Source organism: Dendrobates tinctorius, unplaced genomic scaffold, assembly GCF_039654945.1.
Source record: "Dendrobates tinctorius isolate UK_male_01 unplaced genomic scaffold, ASM3965494v1 ptg000009l, whole genome shotgun sequence".
In the NCBI taxonomy this organism is placed as follows: domain Eukaryota; kingdom Metazoa; phylum Chordata; class Amphibia; order Anura; family Dendrobatidae; genus Dendrobates; species Dendrobates tinctorius.
In genome coordinates this window covers 25,779,870-25,801,613 of record NW_027361677.1, presented here as the reverse complement: position 1 = coordinate 25,801,613, position 21,744 = coordinate 25,779,870, and the positions used below count along the sequence as shown (strand labels likewise).

General features: G+C 42.5%; 1 protein-coding gene across 2 annotated transcripts in view; it reads right to left on the bottom strand.

The window, feature by feature from the left end:
- Nucleotides 1–21,744, bottom strand: part of CDH13 (cadherin 13) — an 834,102-nt gene that overhangs the window by 47,762 nt on the left and 764,596 nt on the right. For both annotated transcript variants that reach the window (XM_073585096.1, XM_073585102.1), the window contains one exon: nucleotides 13,602–13,835. In XM_073585096.1, coding sequence (XP_073441197.1) covers nucleotides 13,602–13,835 — 234 coding nt within the window. The remainder of the gene's footprint in view (nucleotides 1–13,601; nucleotides 13,836–21,744) is intronic.

Sequence of the window (21,744 nt, the reverse complement as noted above, 5' to 3'; positions counted from 1 at the left end):
CCGAGGACAAGATAATATCTACTACAATATTGCTACTTAACTAGAAGTACTGTAACTACTATAATACTGCCCCTATATACAAGAATATAGCTACTCTAATACTGCTCCTATGTACAAGAATATAACTACTATAATAGTGCCCCTATGTACAAGAATATAACTACTATAATACTGCCCCTATGTACAAGAATATAACTACTATAATACTGCCCCTATATACAAGAATATAGCTACTCTAATACTGCTCCTATGTACAAGAATATAACTACTATAATAGTGCCCCTATGTACAAGAATATAACTACTATAATACTGCTCCTATGTACAAGAATATAGCTACTATAATACTGCTCCTATGTACAAGAATATAACTACTATAATACTGCTCCTATGTACAAGAATATAACTACTATAATACTGCTCCTATGTACAAGAATATAACTACTATAATACTGCCCCTATGTACAAGAATATAACTACTATAATACTGCTCCTATGTACAAGAATATAACTACTATAATACTGCTCCTATATGCAAGAATATAACTACTATAATACTGCCTCCTATGTACAAGAATATAACTACTATAATACTGCCCCTATGTACAAGAATATAACCACTATAATACTGCTCCCTATGTACAAGAATATAACTACTATAATACTGCCCCTATGTACAAGAATATAACTACTATAATACTGCCCCCTATGTACAAGAATATAACTACTATAATACTGCGCCTATGTACAAGAATATAACTACTATAATACTGCCCCCTATGTATAAGACTATAACTACTATAATACTGCCCCCTATGTACAAGAATATAACTACTATAATACTGCCTCCTAGCTGTGAGGTTGTGTGTCAGTGGTTCTCCTGATGTCTGAAGCAAGCCCAGGGAGGGGCCACCCTGGGCGGGGAAGCTCCCCTGGCAAGGCCCAGGCTTCCCGGCCTACACTGGGACTAGCCTCCCAGGCTTCTAATGGGAATGTTAATCCCAAAGAATATAACTACTATAATACTGCTCCTATATACAAGAATATAACTACTATAATACTGCTCCTATGTACAAGAATATCACTACTATAATACTGCCCCTATGTACAAGAATATAACTACTATAATACTGCTCCTATATACAAGAATATAACTACTATAATACTGCCCCTATGCACAAGAATATAGCTACTATAATACTGCCCCTATGTACAAGAATATAACTACTATAATACTGCCCCTATGTACAAGAATATAACTACTATAATACTGCTCCTATGTACAAGAATATAACTATTATAATGCTGCCCCTATATACAAGAATCTAACTACTATAATACTGCCCCCTATGTACAAGAATATAACTACTATAATACTGCCCCTATGTACAAGAATATAACTACTAAAATACTGCTCCTATGTACAAGAATATAACTACTATAATACTGCTCCTATGTACAAGAATATAACAATTATAATGCTGCCCCTATATACAAGAATCTAACTACAATAATACTGCCCCCTATGTACAAGAATATAACTACTATAATACTGCCCCTATGTACAAGAATATAACTACTATAATATTGCCCCCTATGTACAAGAATATAACTACTATAATACTGCCCCTATATACAAGAATATAACTACTATAATACTGCCCCTTATGTATAAGAATATAACTACTATAACACTGCCCCTATGTACAAGAATATAACTACTATAATACTGCTCCTATGCACAAGAATATAACTACTATAATACTGCTCCTATGTACAAGAATATAACTACTATAATACTGCCCCTATGTACAAGAATATAACTACTATAATACTGCTCCTATGTACAAGAATATAACTACTATAATACTGCCCCTATGTGCAAGAATATAACTACTATAAGACTGCCCCTATGTATAAGAATATAGCTACTATAATACTGCCTCTATATACAAGAATATAACTACTATAATACTGCTCCTATGTACAGGAATATAACTACTATAAAACTGCCCCTATGTACAAGAATATAACTACTATAATACTGCCCCTATGTACAAGAATATAACTACTATAATACTGCTCCTATATACAAGAATATAACTACTATAATACTGCTCCTATGTACAGGAATATAACTACTATAATACTGCCCCTATGTACAAGAATATAACTACTATAATACTGCCCCTATGTAGAAGAATATAACTACTATAATACTGCTCCTATATACAAGAATATAACTACTATAATACTGCTCCTATGTACAGGAATATAACTACTATAAAACTGCCCCTATGTACAAGAATATAACTACTATAATACTGCCCCTATGTACAAGAATATAACTACTATAATACTGCTCCTATATACAAGAATATAACTACTATAATACTGCTCCTATGTACAGGAATATAACTACTATAATACTGCCCCTATGTACAAGAATATAACTACTATAATACTGCCCCTATGTACAAGAATATAACTACTATAATACTGCTCCTATATACAAGAATATAACTACTATAATACTGCCCCTATATACAAGAATATAACTACTATAATACTGCCCCTATGTACAAGAATATAACTACTATAATACTGCCCCTATGTATAAGAATATAGCTACTATAATACTGCCTCTATATACAAGAATATAACTACTATAATACTGCTCCTATGTACAGGAATATAACTACTATAAAACTGCTCCTATGTACAAGAATATAACTACTATAATACTGCCCCTATGTACAAGAATATAACTACTATAATACTGCTCCTATGTACAAGAATATAACTACTATAATACTGCTCCTATATACAAGAATATAACTACTATAATACTGCTCCTATGTACAGGAATATAACTACTATAAAACTGCCCCTATGTACAAGAATATAACTACTATAATACTGCCCCTATGTACAAGAATATAACTAATATAATACTGCTCCTATATACAAGAATATAACTACTATAATACTGCTCCTATGTACAGGAATATAACTACTATAATACTGCCCCTATGTACAAGAATATAACTACTATAATACTGCCCCTATGTACAAGAATATAACTACTATAATACTGCTCCTATATACAAGAATATAACTACTATAATACTGCCCCTATATACAAGAATATAACTACTATAATACTGCCCCTATGTACAAGAATATAACTACTATAATACTGCCCCCATGTCTAAGAATATAGCTACTATAATACTGCCTCTATATACAAGAATATAACTACTATAATACTGCTCCTATGTACAGGAATATAACTACTATAATACTGCCCCTATGTATAAGAATATAGCTACTATAATACTGCCCCTATATACAAGAATATAACTACTATAATACTGCTCCTATATACAAGAATATAACTACTATAATACTGCCCCCTATGTACAAGAATATAACTACTATAATACTGCTCCTATGTACAGGAATATAACTACTATAATACTGCGCCTATATACAAGAATATAACTACTATAATACTGTCCCTATGTACAAGAATATAACTACTATAATACTGCCCCCTATGTACAAGAATATAACTACTATAATACTGCTCCTATGTACAGGAATATAACTACTATAATACTGCTCCTATATACAAGAATATAACTACTATAATACTGCCCCTATGTACAAGAATATAACTACTATAATACTGCCCCTATGTACAAGAATATAACTACTATAATACTGCCCCCTATGTACAAGAATATAACTACTATAATACTGCCCCTATGTACAAGAATATAACTACTATAATACTGCCCCCTATGTACAAGAATATAACTACTATAATACTGCCCCTATGTACAAGAATATAACTACTATAATACTGCCCCCTATGTACAAGAATATAACTACTATAATACTGCTCCTATGTACAAGAATATAACTACTATAATACTGCCCCTATGTACAAGAATATAACTACTATAATACTGCCCCCTATGTACAAGAATATAACTACTATAATACTGCTCCCTATGTACAGGAATATAACTACTATAATACTGCCCCCATATACAAGAATATAACTACTATAATACTGCCTCCTAGCTGTGAGGTTGTGTGTCAGTGGTTCTCCTGATGTCTGGAGCAAGCCCAGGGAGGGGCCACCCTGGGCGGGGAAGCTCCCCTGGCAAGGCCCAGGCTTCCCGGCCTACACTGGGACTAGCCTCCCAGGCTTCTACTAATGGGAATGTTAATCCCAAAGCCGCTGTGAGACCAGTGAATGCAGCGAGTCAAAGCTGCAGCAGTTCTATGAAGAAGGAAACAGTTGTGAGTAAAGTTTTGGGAGGAAAACCTTCTCCAGTTCCAGCAAAGAAGCCAGAAGGAAAAGTGTTGGTGAGTGATGGAAACCAGCTGAGTGTGAAGTCTTGTAGCTCCCCAGTCGGTAAGCAGCTCCTGCCAGGTGCACAGGTGAGATCGGCCCCAGCTGTGCAGACCAACTCTCCTGCTCCCAGGCAGAGACGGACGTCTTTGGAAAGGCAGACAATGCAGGAGAACGTACAGCAGCATGGCAGTATGGCGCGGTCAGGACGCACACGGTCACAGTCAGGTGGCAGCGATAAACCTGCTGCGGAGCCTGCATCCAGCCAAGGGGCCACAAAACCATCCGTGGTGGACCCGCACAAGACTGTGTTCAAAACCCCTGTAACCGTGGTCAAGACGAAGCCTGTGGAGCCGGCGCGTGCACCCGAGCTGCAGCTAGCGGATGAGATACCAGGACTTGTCCAAAAACTGGGTGAGTTACAGCAGCAAAAAAAAGCGCTGCAAATGGAGGTAGACTTTATCTATAACCTAAAGACCACTAATCCTGCCAGTAATGAGGCCTATGACCTGAGACTGAGCACACTGGGTGTACAGCTGGCGAGTGTTGTGCAGGACACTGAATCTGTGCTGGAGAGCATGGGGCCCCTGGCAGAGACCTACAGGGACCGGGAGCGGTTCGCCTCCTATAAGCAGGACTGTGCTGTAGAGGCCAGGACCCCTGATGTTCAGGACGGGACCCCCCAGCAGCGGACACGGCCAGTGTTACAGGCTGCCCGCTTCTGCTTCCAGGAGGGAAAACAACTGCAGCAGCAGGCAGCTCAGTGTGAACAGGAGCATGCACTGCAGACTGCAGCAGAGGCACCACAGGTCCCAGAATGCCCCACACAGGAGCAGGACAGTGTATGTGAGACTGTTTGTGCTGATGAGGCTGAAGCACAGACTGTGGCTGGGGATGCTGTGCCCATGGGGTCGGGGGTTGGAGGGGTTTCACACTCTGTATTGGACGTCGCACTGACTGATAATGATGCTGCTTATGATAATGTGCATGATATGTGTGATTATCCCCCTTTGCCATCCAGTCCACAAGGTGTGACAGCCCCCCCTGCTGCAGGCCCTCTCCCTGTCAGTCAGCCCAGTGTGACCCGGCAGGTGCCCCCCAGGAATGCCTGGAGCCGCGGCGCCCCATCCTTCACTTCCAGCGCCAGGTATACCGGCCAGACATTCAAAGGCATTAATGTGGTGCGGTTTAAATACATAGGTGCCAAGGAGGATCTGCCACAACGCAGGTATGTGGTGAGAGAGCCGCTCTGCAGCCAGATCGGGTTTGTAGCAAAGGAAATACTGGCAGTGTCTAATCTTCAGGACAGGCAGGGCTACGAGGTCAGCTTCAAGCTCATGTCTGACCTGGATAGATTCTTGGCCAATTACCCCAAGTTCAGAGATGCTGAGGGCTGGAATAAGTTTGTGTTGGTTCCTATCTCCAGGCCGGACACTGTCACAGTGAATATCACCTTCTGGAATGAGGCCGTTCCTCCACAGGACATCGAGGTGTGGCTCCGGAGACACTGTGACCTCGTCTCTGGACTCACCAAGGTCAGAGATGAGGATGGTATCTGGACAATGGGGTGGAGGGTCTTGGTAAAATTGCGGCAATGTAATAACATCACTGACCACTTACCCAACTCCTTCTTCATTGGGAGGGAGAAGGGAAGGTGTTATTATCCCGGGCAACCCAGAAAGTGTTTCAAATGTGGTGGGAAAGGTCATCTGGCTAACGCCTGTACTGTGGTGAAGTGCAGTCTGTGTGGGGCAATCGGCCATGTCGCTGCAGACTGCCGGGACGTCAGGTGCAACCTCTGTGGTAGGATGGGCCACCCTCACAGGGACTGTCCAGATGCCTGGCACAACATCTGCAGAGTCTTCCCTGATGAGTTAGTGATGGCAGGGGCAGAGGCTCAGGAGGATGAGGATGTGGTGGCAGGGACACATGAGGAGGAGTGTTTAATGTCAGGAGAGATGCTGACCAGCTCAGATGCCCACCAGGAGTCCACTCAGGCAGCACCAGAGAAGCAGGGTGCAGAGGGGAACATGGAGGTCGTCCATCAGGTCCAGCAGCCTCAGATAGCCCCCCCTTCAGCATCGCTGTCTGTATCTGATGACTGGAGCATTAATAATAATAAAAGGAAGAAAAAGAACACATCCTCCCGTAAACCTGAGGCAGAATATGACACTGGTCAGAGTGCTAGTAAGAAGGTTCAGAATTCTGCAGGAGTGATGGTCGTGTCCAACAAGTATGGAGTTTTATCTGAGTCCAATGGTGACGATTATGAGGAAGAGTTGAGGAAAGTTGATGCTGAGTGTGACAGGGACATAGAGGACCATCCCCCGCCAAAGCGGAAGCCCTTATCTGTGGACCCTCAGGTAGAGTCTGACATGGACACCAGTGGTGGACAGAACATCTCTGACTCATGATGATGGCTGTTACTCTGCTCCTTCTATATTGTGTTGTGATGGCGGGGTTCTCATTGACAGTGACCTCGAGCAATGTGAATAGCATTAAGCTGAGGAGAACTAGACACACGGTGTATGAACATCTCAAATATCTGGACACAGATGTCATCTTCCTGCAGGAGACACGACTGACATCTCTGGGGCTTATGAGAGAGGCTGAGAGGGAATGGCGGTCCGGTCCTTCTTTCTGGTCGCTGGCTGTGGAGCCTTACGCCGGGGTCGCTGTCCTGTTTAACACCAATGATGTGACTGTGCATAGGATGACGGAGGTGGTCATGGGAAGATGTCTGGTCCTGGAAGTCACTGTCCATGGGAGGCGACTCCGGCTTATTAACATCTATGGGCCACAGACAGTGACGGACAGGATCCAGCTGTTTAATGACGTCAAGCCTTACCTCTTCACTTCTCTTCCAGTGGTGATGGCGGGGGACTTTAATGCCATAATGACATCAGGTGACAGCTCCTCGGGAAGGGCAGTGACCAGGGACGGTAAGGTCCTACATAACGTCATAATGCAGGCAGGACTGACCGACGTTTTCACACAGGGTGGGCGACAGCCAAAATTCACATATTCATGTTCCAACAGGAGCAGTAGGATAGATTTTGCTTTTGTCAGTCCTACTGAGGCTGTAGGTGCCCTGAGTGAGAAGGTCGTCCCTTACTCTGATCACCTCGCCTTGTGCTTCTCTTTGGGTTCCTCTAACCGTCCGGATATTGGTAGAGGGTTGTGGAAGCTCAATTCCAGTCTCCTGGATGATGCCTATGTTCAGAGCCGTGTTCACTCCCTTATCCAGCTTCATCTAGACAGGGTTGACTTCTATGACAACATGACCGACTGGTGGGAGGACGTCAAGGAGGATATCAGATCCCTCTTAAAGAGACTGTCAGTTAATAAAGGGAGGAATAAGTACAGCCAGTACCTAAAGCTGCGCAAAGAATTGGAGTCACTGTATTCGGCGGGCGGGGATGACAAAGTGAAGATCGACCGGCTGAAATCTGAGATAAAGCAGTATCAGTATAGCAGGTATACCTCCCTGGTTCTTGAACGGGATTATGGGTCCTTAGGGGCCCCTGATCCCTTTGAGAATTGCAGGGAGAGGGTGGCCAAAAAAATGGTCACGGGTCTCATTGACTCCCAGGGTGTATTGCAGGATTCACGGGAGGGTATCCTTGAGGTGGTGAGATCTTACTATGCTGACTTGTTTCAGAGGAAAGTTTTGGATAAAGATAAGATGGCTCAATTCTTGGAGGCAACTCCAGTGCCTGATACTAATGATCTGGACTTTTCTCCTTTGACAGCAGAATTAACGGTGGAAGAAGTTAAGGAGGCTATTGATAAGTTATATCTGAAGAAGGCACCAGGTCCAGATGGTATAACAGCAGAATTTTATAAGGAATTCAGAGATCTCCTGGCTCCAATTCTCGTGGATATGTATAGAAATTGTCTAGAAAATCACCTGATGCCTCCATCCATGAGAGTGTCCTCGTTAATTCTGCTGTCTAAAGGTAAAGAGCCGAGCGACATCAAGAACTGGAGGCCGGTTGCCCTCTTGAATGTGGACAGGAAGATTCTAGCAAAGATCCTATTTTCTAGATTAGTCTGTTTGTCCCCGACACTGTTGGCAGGCTCTCAGTTTGGCACAGTAAAAGGGCGGAACATCTCTGGAGCGGTCATCTCGATACGAGAGATGTTTGAGAGATGTAAAGCTCTGCGGTGTGGGAGATATGTTGTTAGTCTGGACCAGGCTAAAGCCTTTGACAGGGTTGATCATGACTATCTGTGGGCCACTTTGTCAAAGTACGGTATTCCGGGACAATTTGTGGATTGACTGAAGACGTTGTACAGAGAGGCGGTGAGCTTTCCTCTGATTAATGGTTGGCAGGGTGACACTTTTGGAGTTGGGGCGGGGGTGAGACGGGGCTGCCCAATGAGTCCACTCCTGTATGTTTTTGCCCTAGACCCGTTTCTGAGGTCACTGCAGGAGTGCGATTTTCAGGGGGTGTCGGTCCCCCACTGCCCGCCTCTGAATGTTGTTGCCTATGCGGATGATGTGACGCTGGTGATCTCCAATCCTCATGAGGTGCAGATGTTATCTGCGTCCATCAGAAGCTACTCAGAAGCCTCCGGGTCTCTGGTCAACCTTGAAAAGAGTCAAGCTCTGTGGACATTAGATACTGAGCCCAGCTTTGATCTGCCGCAGTTTTCCAAAGCCTCCACCCATATTAAGATCCTAGGGGTTGAATTTGGGAGGGATGATAATGCCACGCTAAATTGGGAGGAGAAATTGGAAACCGGAAATGCAAAGGTTCAGCGATGGAAGAACTGGAGGCTGACCTACAGAGAAAGGGTCACAATGTTGAAGACTTACCTTGTCCCCGTTTTCTTGTATGTCTCTGTCATTTTCCCTTTGCCAGAATCTTTCTCAGCGAGGCTCTTCAGCCTGTTCTTCCAGCTCTTGTGGGGGAATAGGATGAACCTGATAAAGAGGGGAATAACGTACCTACGGCGGAGAGAGGGTGGGCTGGATATGTTGAATCCAAGGGTTTTCTTTGACTCCTTGTTTCTAAAGGTGAATTTTGGGAACATGGACTGAAACAGTAGCTCCCTGTGGGTAAATAGTATCAGGTACTGGATATTGCCTTTTGCAGAATCTTGGGTACGAGGCGGCAGTCTCAAGAGGAGGAGATGAACAGGTGACCACCTCCCCCAGTATCTGGACTATGGACTGAAGTGTGTTAGGAGGTGGGGACTGGAGAGGTCTTACATTGAGAGCAGTACGAGAAGAGACCTGTATTCTCGTGTATGTAGGACTTTCTTCTACTCTCCACTGGCCCTGAGAGATTGTGTCACCACCACCCTGCAGGAAAGCCTTAGGTTCCTAAACGGGAAACGGCTACCTCCTAAACTGTTTGATGTCACTTGGCTTTCACTGCATAGTCGGCTCTTTGTCAGAGGGAACCTGAAACATCTGTGTGTCTCTGATCGGAATTGTCCCCTTGGTTGTCATCAGGAGGAGACTATGGAGCACTTTATATGTGATTGCTGGGGAGGGAGGAAGATCTGGGAGGAAGTGTCAGATAATCTAAAAATCCCCAGACTGCGGACTTTAAAGTATCCTGACATAATCTATGGTGTCCCCTTCACTGTTAGTAACATCAACAGAGAGACGATGTACATTATAATCAGTGTCATCAAATATTATCACTGGCACATGAGAACCCGGGTGTCACTGCACAATGAGTTGTTCGATCACACCGCTGCCGCCAATCAGGTTATGTCAGAACTCCGGTGGATAAAATCACTGGAAGTTGGAAGGAGTCCGAGAAACATAACGTTATGGAGAAACGTAAAGTTCAGTTAGAAAATGTGATAATGTTTTTTTGTTTTTTTTTTTCCTCTAACTTTCTTTTTCCATCCCCAGGTGTGGACACTTTAATTTATTTATGAATATGATCTGATTATTAGTGCTGTGTATATATTACCTAAGTGGTTTGTGTTTTGTAATACTGGATGATTTTTGTTTTATTATAATTGTATTTATGTTTGGGTTTTATAATAAAAATTGCCCCTATGTACAAGAATCTAACTACTATAATACTGCCCCTATATACAAGAATATAACTACTATAATACTGCCCCCTATGTACAGGAATATAACTACTATAATACTGCCCCCTATGTACAAGAATATAACTACTATAATACTGCTCCTATGTACAAGAATATAACTACTATAATACTGCCCCCTATGTACAGGAATATAACTACTATAATACTTCCCCCTATGTACAAGAATATAACTACTATAATACTGCTCCCATGTACAGGAATATAACTACTATAATACTGCCCCCTATGTACAAGAATATAACTACTATAATACTGCTCCTATGTACAAGAATATAACTACTATAATACTGCCCCCTATGTACAAGAATATAACTACTATAATACTGCCCCCTATGTACAAGAATATAACTACTATAATACTGCCCCCTATGTACAGGAATATAACTACTATAATACTGCCCCCTATGTACAAGAATATAACTACTATAATACTGCCCCTATGTACAAGAATATAACTACTATAATACTGCCCCCTATGTACAAGAATATAACTACTATAATACTGCCCCCTATGTACAAGAATATAACTACTATAATACTGTCCCTATGTACAAGAATATAACTACTATAATACTGTCCCTATGTACAAGAATATAACTACTATAATACTGCCCCTATGTACAAGAATATAACTACTATAATACTGCTCCTATGTACAAGAATATAACTACTATAATACTGCCCCTATGTACAAGAATATAACTACTATAATGCTGCCCCTATGTACAAGAATATAACTACTATAATACTGCCCCTATGTACAAGAATATAACTACTATAATACTGCCCCTATGTACAAGAATATAACTACTATAATGCTGCCCCTATGTACAAGAATATAACTACTATAATACTGCCCCTATGTACAAGAATATAACTACTATAATGCTGCCCCTATGTACAAGAATATAACTACTATAATGCTGCCCCTATGTACAGGAATATAACTATTATTGTAGGATTTTAGGACAATCTCCGCTCATGGTCTTTACTCTGTAAATAAATGTGCGACATCAGTAAAATACTTTATTTCTCCATCGCTGAATGTCAAAATCATTTCACTCGTCAGAGACTTGGACTTCAGACATGTTGAACAACCACAGCTTTCAAATAGAAGCTCTCATTGATTTCTCCTAAGATTCTGTCTGGAGCGTCTTTTTATTACCGGAGCACGTTTGTGTTTCGCCATCTGAAGACTTTCCTCTCCTGTTCTCCGTCTCATATTTTTAAAAGGATAAGAAGGAAGACGCTAAATTGACAGAAGTTCACAATGAATCTCCAAGACCGATCACAACACGTCTAGATCCCTGGCTCTCTCTTCTACCGAGTATACTCTTCACCTCTTTCGGGAGATGACACCGAGTACAAAAACAAGGGTTCAGCTTGGTCTACCTCTTCCCTTTGTCTTCTTCATGGAGGATTTTTAATTGACGTGAGTTTCTATCACTTGTCTGGAAACTCAAGTGGGAACAAGACTTCTTAAAAAAAAAAAAAACGAGAGAGAACGAGAAATAGATCCAAAAATAGGCTGTAGCCGGACGGCTTTAGGTAATGAGGTGGCAATTCCCAAGATATAAAAATTATATGACAAAAGTTCTTGAAGATGGATTAGAAATGACTAATATTGCGGTGCTCAGACCATAGCGAATATCGAATTCTACTTTACATTGTAAATCATGCCACGGCTCATTTTACCTGTAATATATTATACTACTCCGGCCAAATGAAGAATCTAGCGGTCCTTGTACGCGGGGAAATGTGCGGAAAGGAAAATTTAATTGAACTCTATTTTTTTGAGAACCTTTAGTTTTTCATTTTTTCATCAACATAGCCATACAAGTGTAAAAGTGATGGACTGAACTGTCATGTTCCTACCCCTGGAGACACCAATCGCGTCATGTAGTTAATGTCATGCATTTTATACATATATATACACACTGTAGAGATACTGTATATATTACAACCTAGGACATAAGATAAGGACAGGAGGATTTGTACATAATGTTATAAGATAAGATACAGTGAATGTTTGGGACTAGCCCAGATACAGTGAATGTTTGGGACTAGCCCACAATGGAAGGCGGTATGTGGTAATGAAAAGCAGGCACTTCCTGATAGTTGGTCAGATAGGGAAGGACAGTAACCAAGGTCAAGTTCAAGAGCAGTGGGCTTCTACCGTCAGCAAGTATCTATCATTCTTGGAGGCCTTACTAGAATCCCTTGCGGACAATCTTCCAACTTATGGGTACTATGGAGAATATCTTATTCTCTGGGGTTCAGGGGGCGATTGACATGGAACCGCAAGCAGGGAAGGTAAAGGATCCTGGGTAGAATATGGGACGAGAAATCTCAGGGGCTGAGGGAGCCAGTGAATGTAGGGATAGTCCAGGAGGAATGGATGCTGAAACAAGGAATAAGAAGTGTTACAATCTGATGAAGTTGAAATCTACAGTAAGATTTTTCTTATTAAAACGAACTGTGTGTCCCCAAAGTTATGTGTGGTGACTTCAGAAGATGGAGACCTGGAGAAAGTGGAGGCCTACAAGTGAGTGTGGTCGATTGATACATGATAGCCCATTAGGACTGGGTCATGATTTTCCTGTAAAGTACAGGGGCGATATGGAGCAGCAGATCGGTCTTGACTACCGCCTGTGGTCACTTTACACAAATTTTCGGGTGTTTTTCCTTGGTTGTATTTTGTTAATGGCATGAGTTTTGCTTAACATAGAATTTATTAAATATCTTTCATTATTTTCTTATGGGTTTCAAATGGAAAAATATTAAAAAAAGAGTGATTCTGAAATTTGTATGGTATTAGCTTTTTGGGTTCAAAGGGACCATTGTTAGGAAGCTAGCCCATTGGCAACTTTAGATCATGTTGTGAGGAAAAATGAACGATGGGATGACAGATGGAAACTCTCGCTTTGTCTAACCCCTTAGATGCTGTAAACACTATTGATTGCTGCATCTAAGGGGGTGGGTTCTGAATAATCCCAAATTCTGGCCATTGTACACTTACTAACTGTAATATAAGTTGATATTTGTTGGCGATGGTACGACTAAGCCTCTGAGGAATGGAGAGAAAGAATGGAAAGATACAAATGATATGTTAAGTTTGAATATAGTATTCAAATTGCGGTGCTGACACTCACTATTCAGTTGCGTGATTTTCCAGGATTTATCCGACACGGATTGTTTCCCCAATTCAAATCTAAACGGGTCGGCGTTGGGATGAAGATCTTTGTCCCAAGCTCCTAGAGTGATGACGTTGAGGTCTTTCGAGTCTTCACACATTTTCGCCGATGTCGGGTAGATATACGGTGCATTGTCGTTAACGTCTCCTAATGTAATTTGTAATGTTCCTGTGCCGGTTGCTGGAGGCGTGCCTGGAGAAAGAAAATTGGTAACACTGCATTGATTTCTAGAATGTAAAGTTACAGACGCATTGTCACATTGTTATGTTGCATAATTCTGGCTGTTTATCAAAAGAGGGAGCTACAGTACCGGACTCAACCATCGACCAGAGTGGCGCTGTCTCCATTGGAAAAGAAATGGCCATCAGGTATTAATGATCTCATACAATCCCTTACTGCTATATGTCACATCCAAATTTCCAGATCTTTGACGCTATCCTAGATCCTAATGGTCAAGTTTGAACCTCAGAACACTGGAAGATGCTTTCATATTCTGATTAGTCAGTTGAATGGTCGATGAGTTATACCCGATTCTACTTCACCATCACCATGGACCCTTGTTTTTTTTGGAATCGCTATGATCTCATCTCCCTAGCCCCCAAAGATGTTAAGATGAGTGTAAAGCATTTCAGAAGGAAACTTAGTGGAGTTTCCTAATTTCCAAAACCAACTTTTTTTGAACTCTAGAATATATTTGAAATTTTAAAGAATATTTCATGGCTTTCTGGTCAGGATGTTCACCTCTTAGTCGAAGAGCTAGTAAAGTTATGTTCTATGTAAGTGACCTCCCTTGTAATACTTTTTATTACCTGCGGAGGTGCTGTGAGTAAACACAACACATAGTATCAGGTTTCTCCTAAACTTTCGAATCATCTTTGGGTGCATCCCCACTTTGTGATCTGGAATTTGGGCAATGCATTCGCCTAATAAATAAGATTTTCCAAAGTTTACAATCCCTTTAGCGGATTATACTCAAGTTCTAATTTGGTAAAATTCAAAATGCTTGTAAACACAAACAACTTTGCAATTTACTCTTCATTAAAAATCCTCAAGCACAGAGGGATTTCTAATTTTATTTATTGTTTACTACTTGTTGAAACCTCTGGTAAACTGCATTCTCCAAGGCAAGGAGAGCAGCGCTTACAAACTCTTTCCAACAGAGCTTATAAGTGCTGCTCTGAAGTTGGCCGGATTGTTGTTTATGAGCTGCTTCGAGGCTGTAGGCACAAAGCTATGTCTGCTTGCACCGTGGGAGAGCAAACCGTTCAGGCCATCAATGCAACTGTGTCACCCGAACCATCGGTCAATCAGAAGCGCCCCGGGGAAACTAGGAGGACGCTTGATTATGCAACTTAAAATTTACCAAAATTTCCCATAAGGGTGTAAAAAAGTATTGTATATTTGCTACGGCTGGAATAATTTTTCTTGCAAGTTCTCCGATGCCCCCAACATCAGTCACGGAGGGAGGGTCCGAGTCTGGCTATCAGTGTCCGCCAACGACACAGACATTTTCCCCGAGCCTGGTCTCCGCAATATTTTAGGATGTGCAGTAGAGATAGCGTCTATAAGAAATTGGATACTTGATTACAATGTCTGCACGTCGTATTCAGACGCCATTAGGCGTATAATAAAAGCAAGCTATGGTATGACAAGTGACACGCCGCCATCCATTCCAACTAGCCGAGCCGAGAAGCAGAGACCGCTTCGCATTGTGCATGAAACTTCCCGAGCAAAACCCCGCTCCTTTAATGAAAAACACATTTTTTTTATCACTTTTGATTGGACTAATTGAATTTGTAATAGGAATCCAACACATTTCTTGGATCTTGATGTATTATTAAGAAAAGTCATGAGACGGGACGGTTGAAAACACAATGGCGTATTTGAAATATGATCACAAAAGTCGCCTTTCATGCATTTAATTAAATTGCTGTCTTTAATTCCGAATGCATTATTTCCAGGCCGGACTGATAGTGCCTGAACGCGTCTTTATCTTTTTATTCCTTTAAGTCATTGATATTAAAATGGGAAAAAAAAAAAAAAAGTTTCGGAATTAAGAAACAGACGACTGTAGGATCTGATTTTTTTTTTTCTTGCAGTGTTGATAATGTGGTTTTTGCCCTGCCATGGAAATGTATCTCTGTATTATTCAGGGACTGGTGTTAATCTAATGGAAGCATAATGAGAGAGTCAATTAATGGCTCCTACTTTTAACTATTATTTTATCTAAAAAAAAAAAAAACGTTGACGAGCGCGGCTCAGTGTGATCAGTCCTTCTTGGAGTCACATTGTTGGCTTGTTGCCCAAAACTTCCCAAATCCATTTTGCATCATTAGATAGATTGAAAGTCATCACAATTTTACCAATGTTCGTTGCATTGGATGGCTTATTTTCAGTTTCTTAGAGGTTGGTTCTTACAGTTTTTAGGGGGGGGGGACAGAACTTTCCACAGCTGCGCCCTCAAGTCCCAATGTATCACCAACACTCGAAGGCCACATGTAGACACGGACACGTATAGCGAACGTGCTCGGATAAGGCGCTATCCGCCATGCACAGGTGCTAACCGAGTGTCTTCAACGTGCTCGAAAAATGTGTTCAAGTCCCCGCGGCTGTTCGACAGCCGCAACACATGCGGGGATTGTCTGTTTTTTAGGCAATCCCTGTCTGTGTTGCATCTCTCTAACAGTGCAAGACATGGAGCCACGGGGACTCTAACATATTTTTCGAGCATGCCGAAAACACTCAGTGAGCACCTGAGCATGCTCGCTTATCACTAGTAAACATCTCTCAACTGAGTATGAAAAGATCAGATTTTTAATGATGAGTTCTTCACCTTTTCTTCCTTCAGGAGCGCGCCGTTCCCCTGCTTCTGGGCTTCCTGCTTGCTGGGAGGGTGGTGCGCTTCTGAAGATTGACAGTTCGGATCAGTGGTATGACTGAGTAAGGCTGGTTTCACATTAGCGCTTTTTAAGTGCACGCACGGCCGTGGGTAGCTCCGCCCCCCGAGCCGGCTCTCTGCCCGGCGTGCCCGCCCCTTGCTTGTAGCGCCGCCTCCTAGCGGACAGCGGCGCCTGCGATTGGCGCACCCTATCTTTAGCATAGGGTGCGCAGATCGTGCGCAGGCCGTGCGCTAGTTGCGCTTTGACCTGCGCTGCGCACTTTTGACGGTGCGCCGTGCGCGCCAAAATCCGAAAAGTTCGATTTTGGCGCGCACGGCGCACCGTCAAAAGTGCGCAGCGCAGGTCAAAGCGCAACTAGCGCACGGCCTGCGCACGATCTGCGCACCCTATGCTAAAGATAGGGTGCGCCGATCGCAGGCGCCGCTGTCCGCTAGGAGGCGGCGCTACAAGCAAGGGGCGGGCACGCCGGGCAGAGAGCCGGCTCGGGGGCAGAGCTACCCCCGGCCGTACGTGCGCTTTAAAAGCGCTAATGTGAAACCAGCCTTACTGGTCCAAATTGTGCACACTCTAATCTGCAAGCAGAGGCAGATGTGTGTTGACAGCATCGAAAGAGCACAGGAGAACTTATGCTGGTCTGATCCAATCATCTGACAGGCTTCAGAGCAATGCTTAATGCTTCTATGGCATCGAGCTTGTGAGCGCTGTGCTCCATGCCTTGGAGATTGAAAACCTCTTATAGTGTCACAGGTTTACCATGACAGAGAGGAGTCAGAAGATTGCAGTGTCTGATTTCTCCTACTCCTGCAATGATTAGAGGCACTTTACCATCTTATTAAATGGTGTAAGTTTCTTTTAGCAGTGCAGGGGTTAATCTTCTCAGTTGAGAGCTCCTGGAAGCTTTCCTTGATAAAGGCTTTCAGCTGTTCACTGTTGGCCACTCCTATCTCCTATAAAATCTGGGCCCTGGCTAGCACTCATTGTCAGTGATAGCTTATGCAGCATGGCTGTATGTGGTTGTTATTGGAGAAGGCAATTAGTGGATTTATCGGTGATTGTTGCTATGTTTTGGGTGCGTGATGATTCCCTTCCCCTACTTTTATTTAAGCCCATCCTCTACACACCGATACATTCCTCTGTTATATATGTGAGTATATTTGAATGAATGGTATTTCCTTTATCTCTGTTCCTATCACCTTGTTAATCTGGTTGGTATATTATGGTACTCTACTACTCCCCTCTTCCCTGGGTGGGGGAAGAGTACAGACTGAGGGAGGATTCAGGAGCTAAGGCAAGGTATGTGGCCCCTGCATCTTCACCATCAGAAGTAATCCAGGGAACAGGGCGAGCTAGGGTGCCCCTAGCGTTAGGACAGGAGAGGAGCCCCTGGTCCTGGTCGTGACAGATAGACTGCATAAGCAATGAAAACTCTCTTATACACGTCCCGCTGGAAGAAGCGACAAGTGAAACGCGCGTCGGGGCCCTCTCCTTGTCCGGTCTACACGGTAACTATGCCTCTCAGTGTCGGTCAGCTTTAATGGATGCCTCAATTTATGGTCATACAGCCAGTGGATAGCATTTTTGAGCACTTGCACTGTTATATGCATCTTTAGGTCTATATTTCTAATCCATTGCAGCACTATTGCACTTTATGTTATTTCTTGCTGACTGTCTTTGCAAACTTATCCTTGCACTATTGCACTTTAAAATTCTGCTTACTGCCATGTACTTGTTAGACTTTGCAGCCATTTTTAGGGCATTACTATATATTTTGTGCAGACAGCTCACATTACTTACTAGGTTTTACCTGAATTTATTCTATTTTTGGCACTTTATATATTCTCTTCATGAAATCTTTATTTAATGTGGTAACTTTGCTCTATATTTATTATCTAATCATATGTGATTTCATTGTCACAAGCATATAACTTTTTTGTAGACCCCTTGGAGCTCATTATGTTCAGTTTCAGTCCCTTTATACTAATGTAATTTTACTTTTTTGTGTATTCAATAAACCTTTCATTTTAATTACATTTTTTGGTTTCACACTTTTTTGGTGTCTGCATAAGCAATGAGAAGTAATCTATGAAGTTAGAAAAACCCTTCAGTTCTGGAGAGTGGAACTAATTTTTTTCAATAAGAGATAAAATCGTAAAGCTCCTTGTTTTCACGATCACTGTGCAATTTTACTCATTTATGATCACGAGAAAACCCCTTTAAAGCTGGTCATTTAACACCACTCATAAATGGATATGCTGAACCAAGAGAAAAGGTAAGGAATGACACATCTGAGCCAATCACTTCCTAATAGCTTGAGTTCCTCACAATCGAGACGTTGATGCCATTTATGGTTGAGCGTGCCATTCTAAGAGTTAAATGGAATCTGTCAGCCGGTTTGTGCTATGAAATCTGAAAGCAACATGATGGAGGGGCTGAGACCCTGATTCCAGTTATGTGAAACTTACTGGTCTATATTTTACTATTTCAATAAAATCAGTGTTTTATCAGCTGGAGATTATCACTACAGTTTAAGTTTCACGTACCTCCTAGTCAACTGCTCTATGTAGATTCTCAGAAACCACCAGCCAACTATCCATGGGGGCCTCCTGACTCTTCCCTGACTGATGATGCTGTTGAAATTTTAACAGGCCGATCCTTTACTTTTAATGAAGATAATCAGCTGATACAAGGGTCTGTCAGTAGTCTCTGACCACAAAATGGCAACCATCGAACCTCCTACTACTTTCTAGCGCCTCTTCTGCTTTGTAGGCATAACATGACATCATCACTTGCAGTATAACACATGTATGACATCACGCCGAGCCTACTTAGGGGTTAGGTCAAAGAACTGCAATCCAGAAGTCACAAACTACAGACGTGATCACTGGTCCAGATCCCTGCCAATCATTTTGATCATCTCTACTATGCAGGTGAAATCTACAGAGGATAATAGTAGCAGGCAAGGGGAAGAGTTTTTTCAAAACTTCATGGAATGCGAATATCACGGAATAATTCCAAACTTTCATCCCCCACCCTCGGCAGATCACTACGCCTGCTGATAACATTCCAGGCCCTGTACAATAGTGTATCTGCACATGAGTAAATACCGCCCGCATTGCAGTCATGTGTTCGCACGTGATAATTAAGATTGGAAATCTCTGTCGGATCTGGTAATAATCGCCGTGCTGTATTAAGCACTGATTTCACCACTTTAATTTTTAATCAAGGCTGCGTGATGACATAGTAAAGCAATATTTTACCGGCAATTTATGAGATTTAAATAGCAAAAAGAGCTGCATCTGGAGCAAGATGCTTAATTATTGCAGTGGCGAGTAGGAGATAAGGACATTAATTGTGCTGCCATTAAAACTAATTGTCTATTTTCTACCAAAAACAGGTAGAAGTAGAATGCGCCAATTAATCTGTGCACAGAACTCTGAAAATCCAGCAAGTGCTGGAATGAATCAGCGGGTATAACGGTGGAGCTGCTTCATACCCCAGGCAATAAACACGGACCTGCTGTAATGGAGTGAATTAACGGGATGTCTCATTAGGATGGCCATAATCCATATGTTTAAATTAGAGTACATGGACTACATTGGGAAGAAGAGGTCTCCAACTCTTCAGCACTGAAGAGAGGCTTCAGCCCTAGGAGTCTTGTCCTGACCATGTGCTATATTCATTCATTTGGCCTCTTCTTTACATCAGGAGAAATCTCATACCACCTTCAACTGCCCCCGCCTCCTTCTTCTATGATTGGTCAGAGGAAGCAGGACTCACAGGCTCTCTTTGACTGGGAGGAGAAGGAGGACTCACAGGCTCTCTAGGGAGGATTAGCAGGACTCACAGGTTTCTCTACGACTGGGTAGAGTAAGCAGGACTCACAAGCTTTTTATATGAGTGAGAGAGGTAGAAGAACTCACAGTCTTTCTCTATGAGTGGGTGGGGGAAGCAGGCCTCACAGGTTTTTCAGTATGTGTGGGTTGGAGGAGCAGGAATCATAACTCACAAGCTTTCTCTTTGAGTGGGAAGGGAAGCATGACTCACAGGCTCTCTTAATGAGTGGGTGGGGAAGCAGGACTCACACTCTCTCTATGACTGGAAGGAGGAAGCAGGACTCGCAGACTTTCTCTATGACTGGATGGAGGAACCAGCACTCACAGGCTTTCTCTATGAGTGGGAGGGAAAGCAGGACTCACAGCTTTTCTCTATGACTGGGTGGAAGAAGCAGGACTCTCAGGCTTTCTCTATGACTTGGTGGAAGAAGCAGGACTCTCAGGCTTTCTCTATGACTTGGTGGAAGAAGCAGGACTCTCAGGCTTTCTCTATGACTGGGTGGAAGAAGCAGGACTCTCAGGCTTTCTCTATGACTGGGTGGAATAAGCAGGACTCTCAGGCTTTCTCTATGACTGGGTGGAATAAGCAGGACTCTCAGGCTTTCTCTATGATTGGGTGGAATAAGCAGGACTCTCAGGCTTTCTCTATGACTGGGTGGAATAAGCAGGACTCTCAGGCTTTCTCTATGACTGGGTGGAAGAAGCAGGACTCTCAGGCTTTCTCTATGACTGGGTGGAAGAAGCAGGACTCTCAGGCTTTCTCTATGACTGGGTGGAAGAAGCAGGACTCTCAGGCTTTCTCTATGACTGGGTGGAAGAAGCAGGACTCTCAGGCTTTCTCTATGACTGGGTGGAAGAAGCAGGACTCTCAGGCTTTCTCTATGACTGGGTGGAAGAAGCAGGACTCTCAGGCTTTCTCTATGACTGGGTGGAAGAAGCAGGACTCTCAGGCTTTCTCTATGACTGGGTGGAAGAAGCAGGACTCTCAGGCTTTCTCTATGACTGGGTGGAGGACACGAGACTAACAAGCTTTATCTCTGAGTGGACAGGACAAGCCGTATTCACAGACTTTTCTCATGAATGATTAGTTGAAGGAGGACTTTCTTCTGTACTGGCAGCATTTAAAAATATAAATTATGTATATATTCCATTTGTATTCACTACATACGGAAACAAATTAATAGAAAGCTAAATATTCCCAAGTTCTAGTCTACCTTAGTGACCAGATAGTAGTAATGTCATTATCTATAAGCTTGGAATGTAAGAAAATCTCAGTCCACTGTTCTCCCACAAATACCAGCACATGTATTTAGGTAGTTGATGAGAACAGTCTTGCTTCTTCTGCTATTTAACTGTCATGGGTTTACT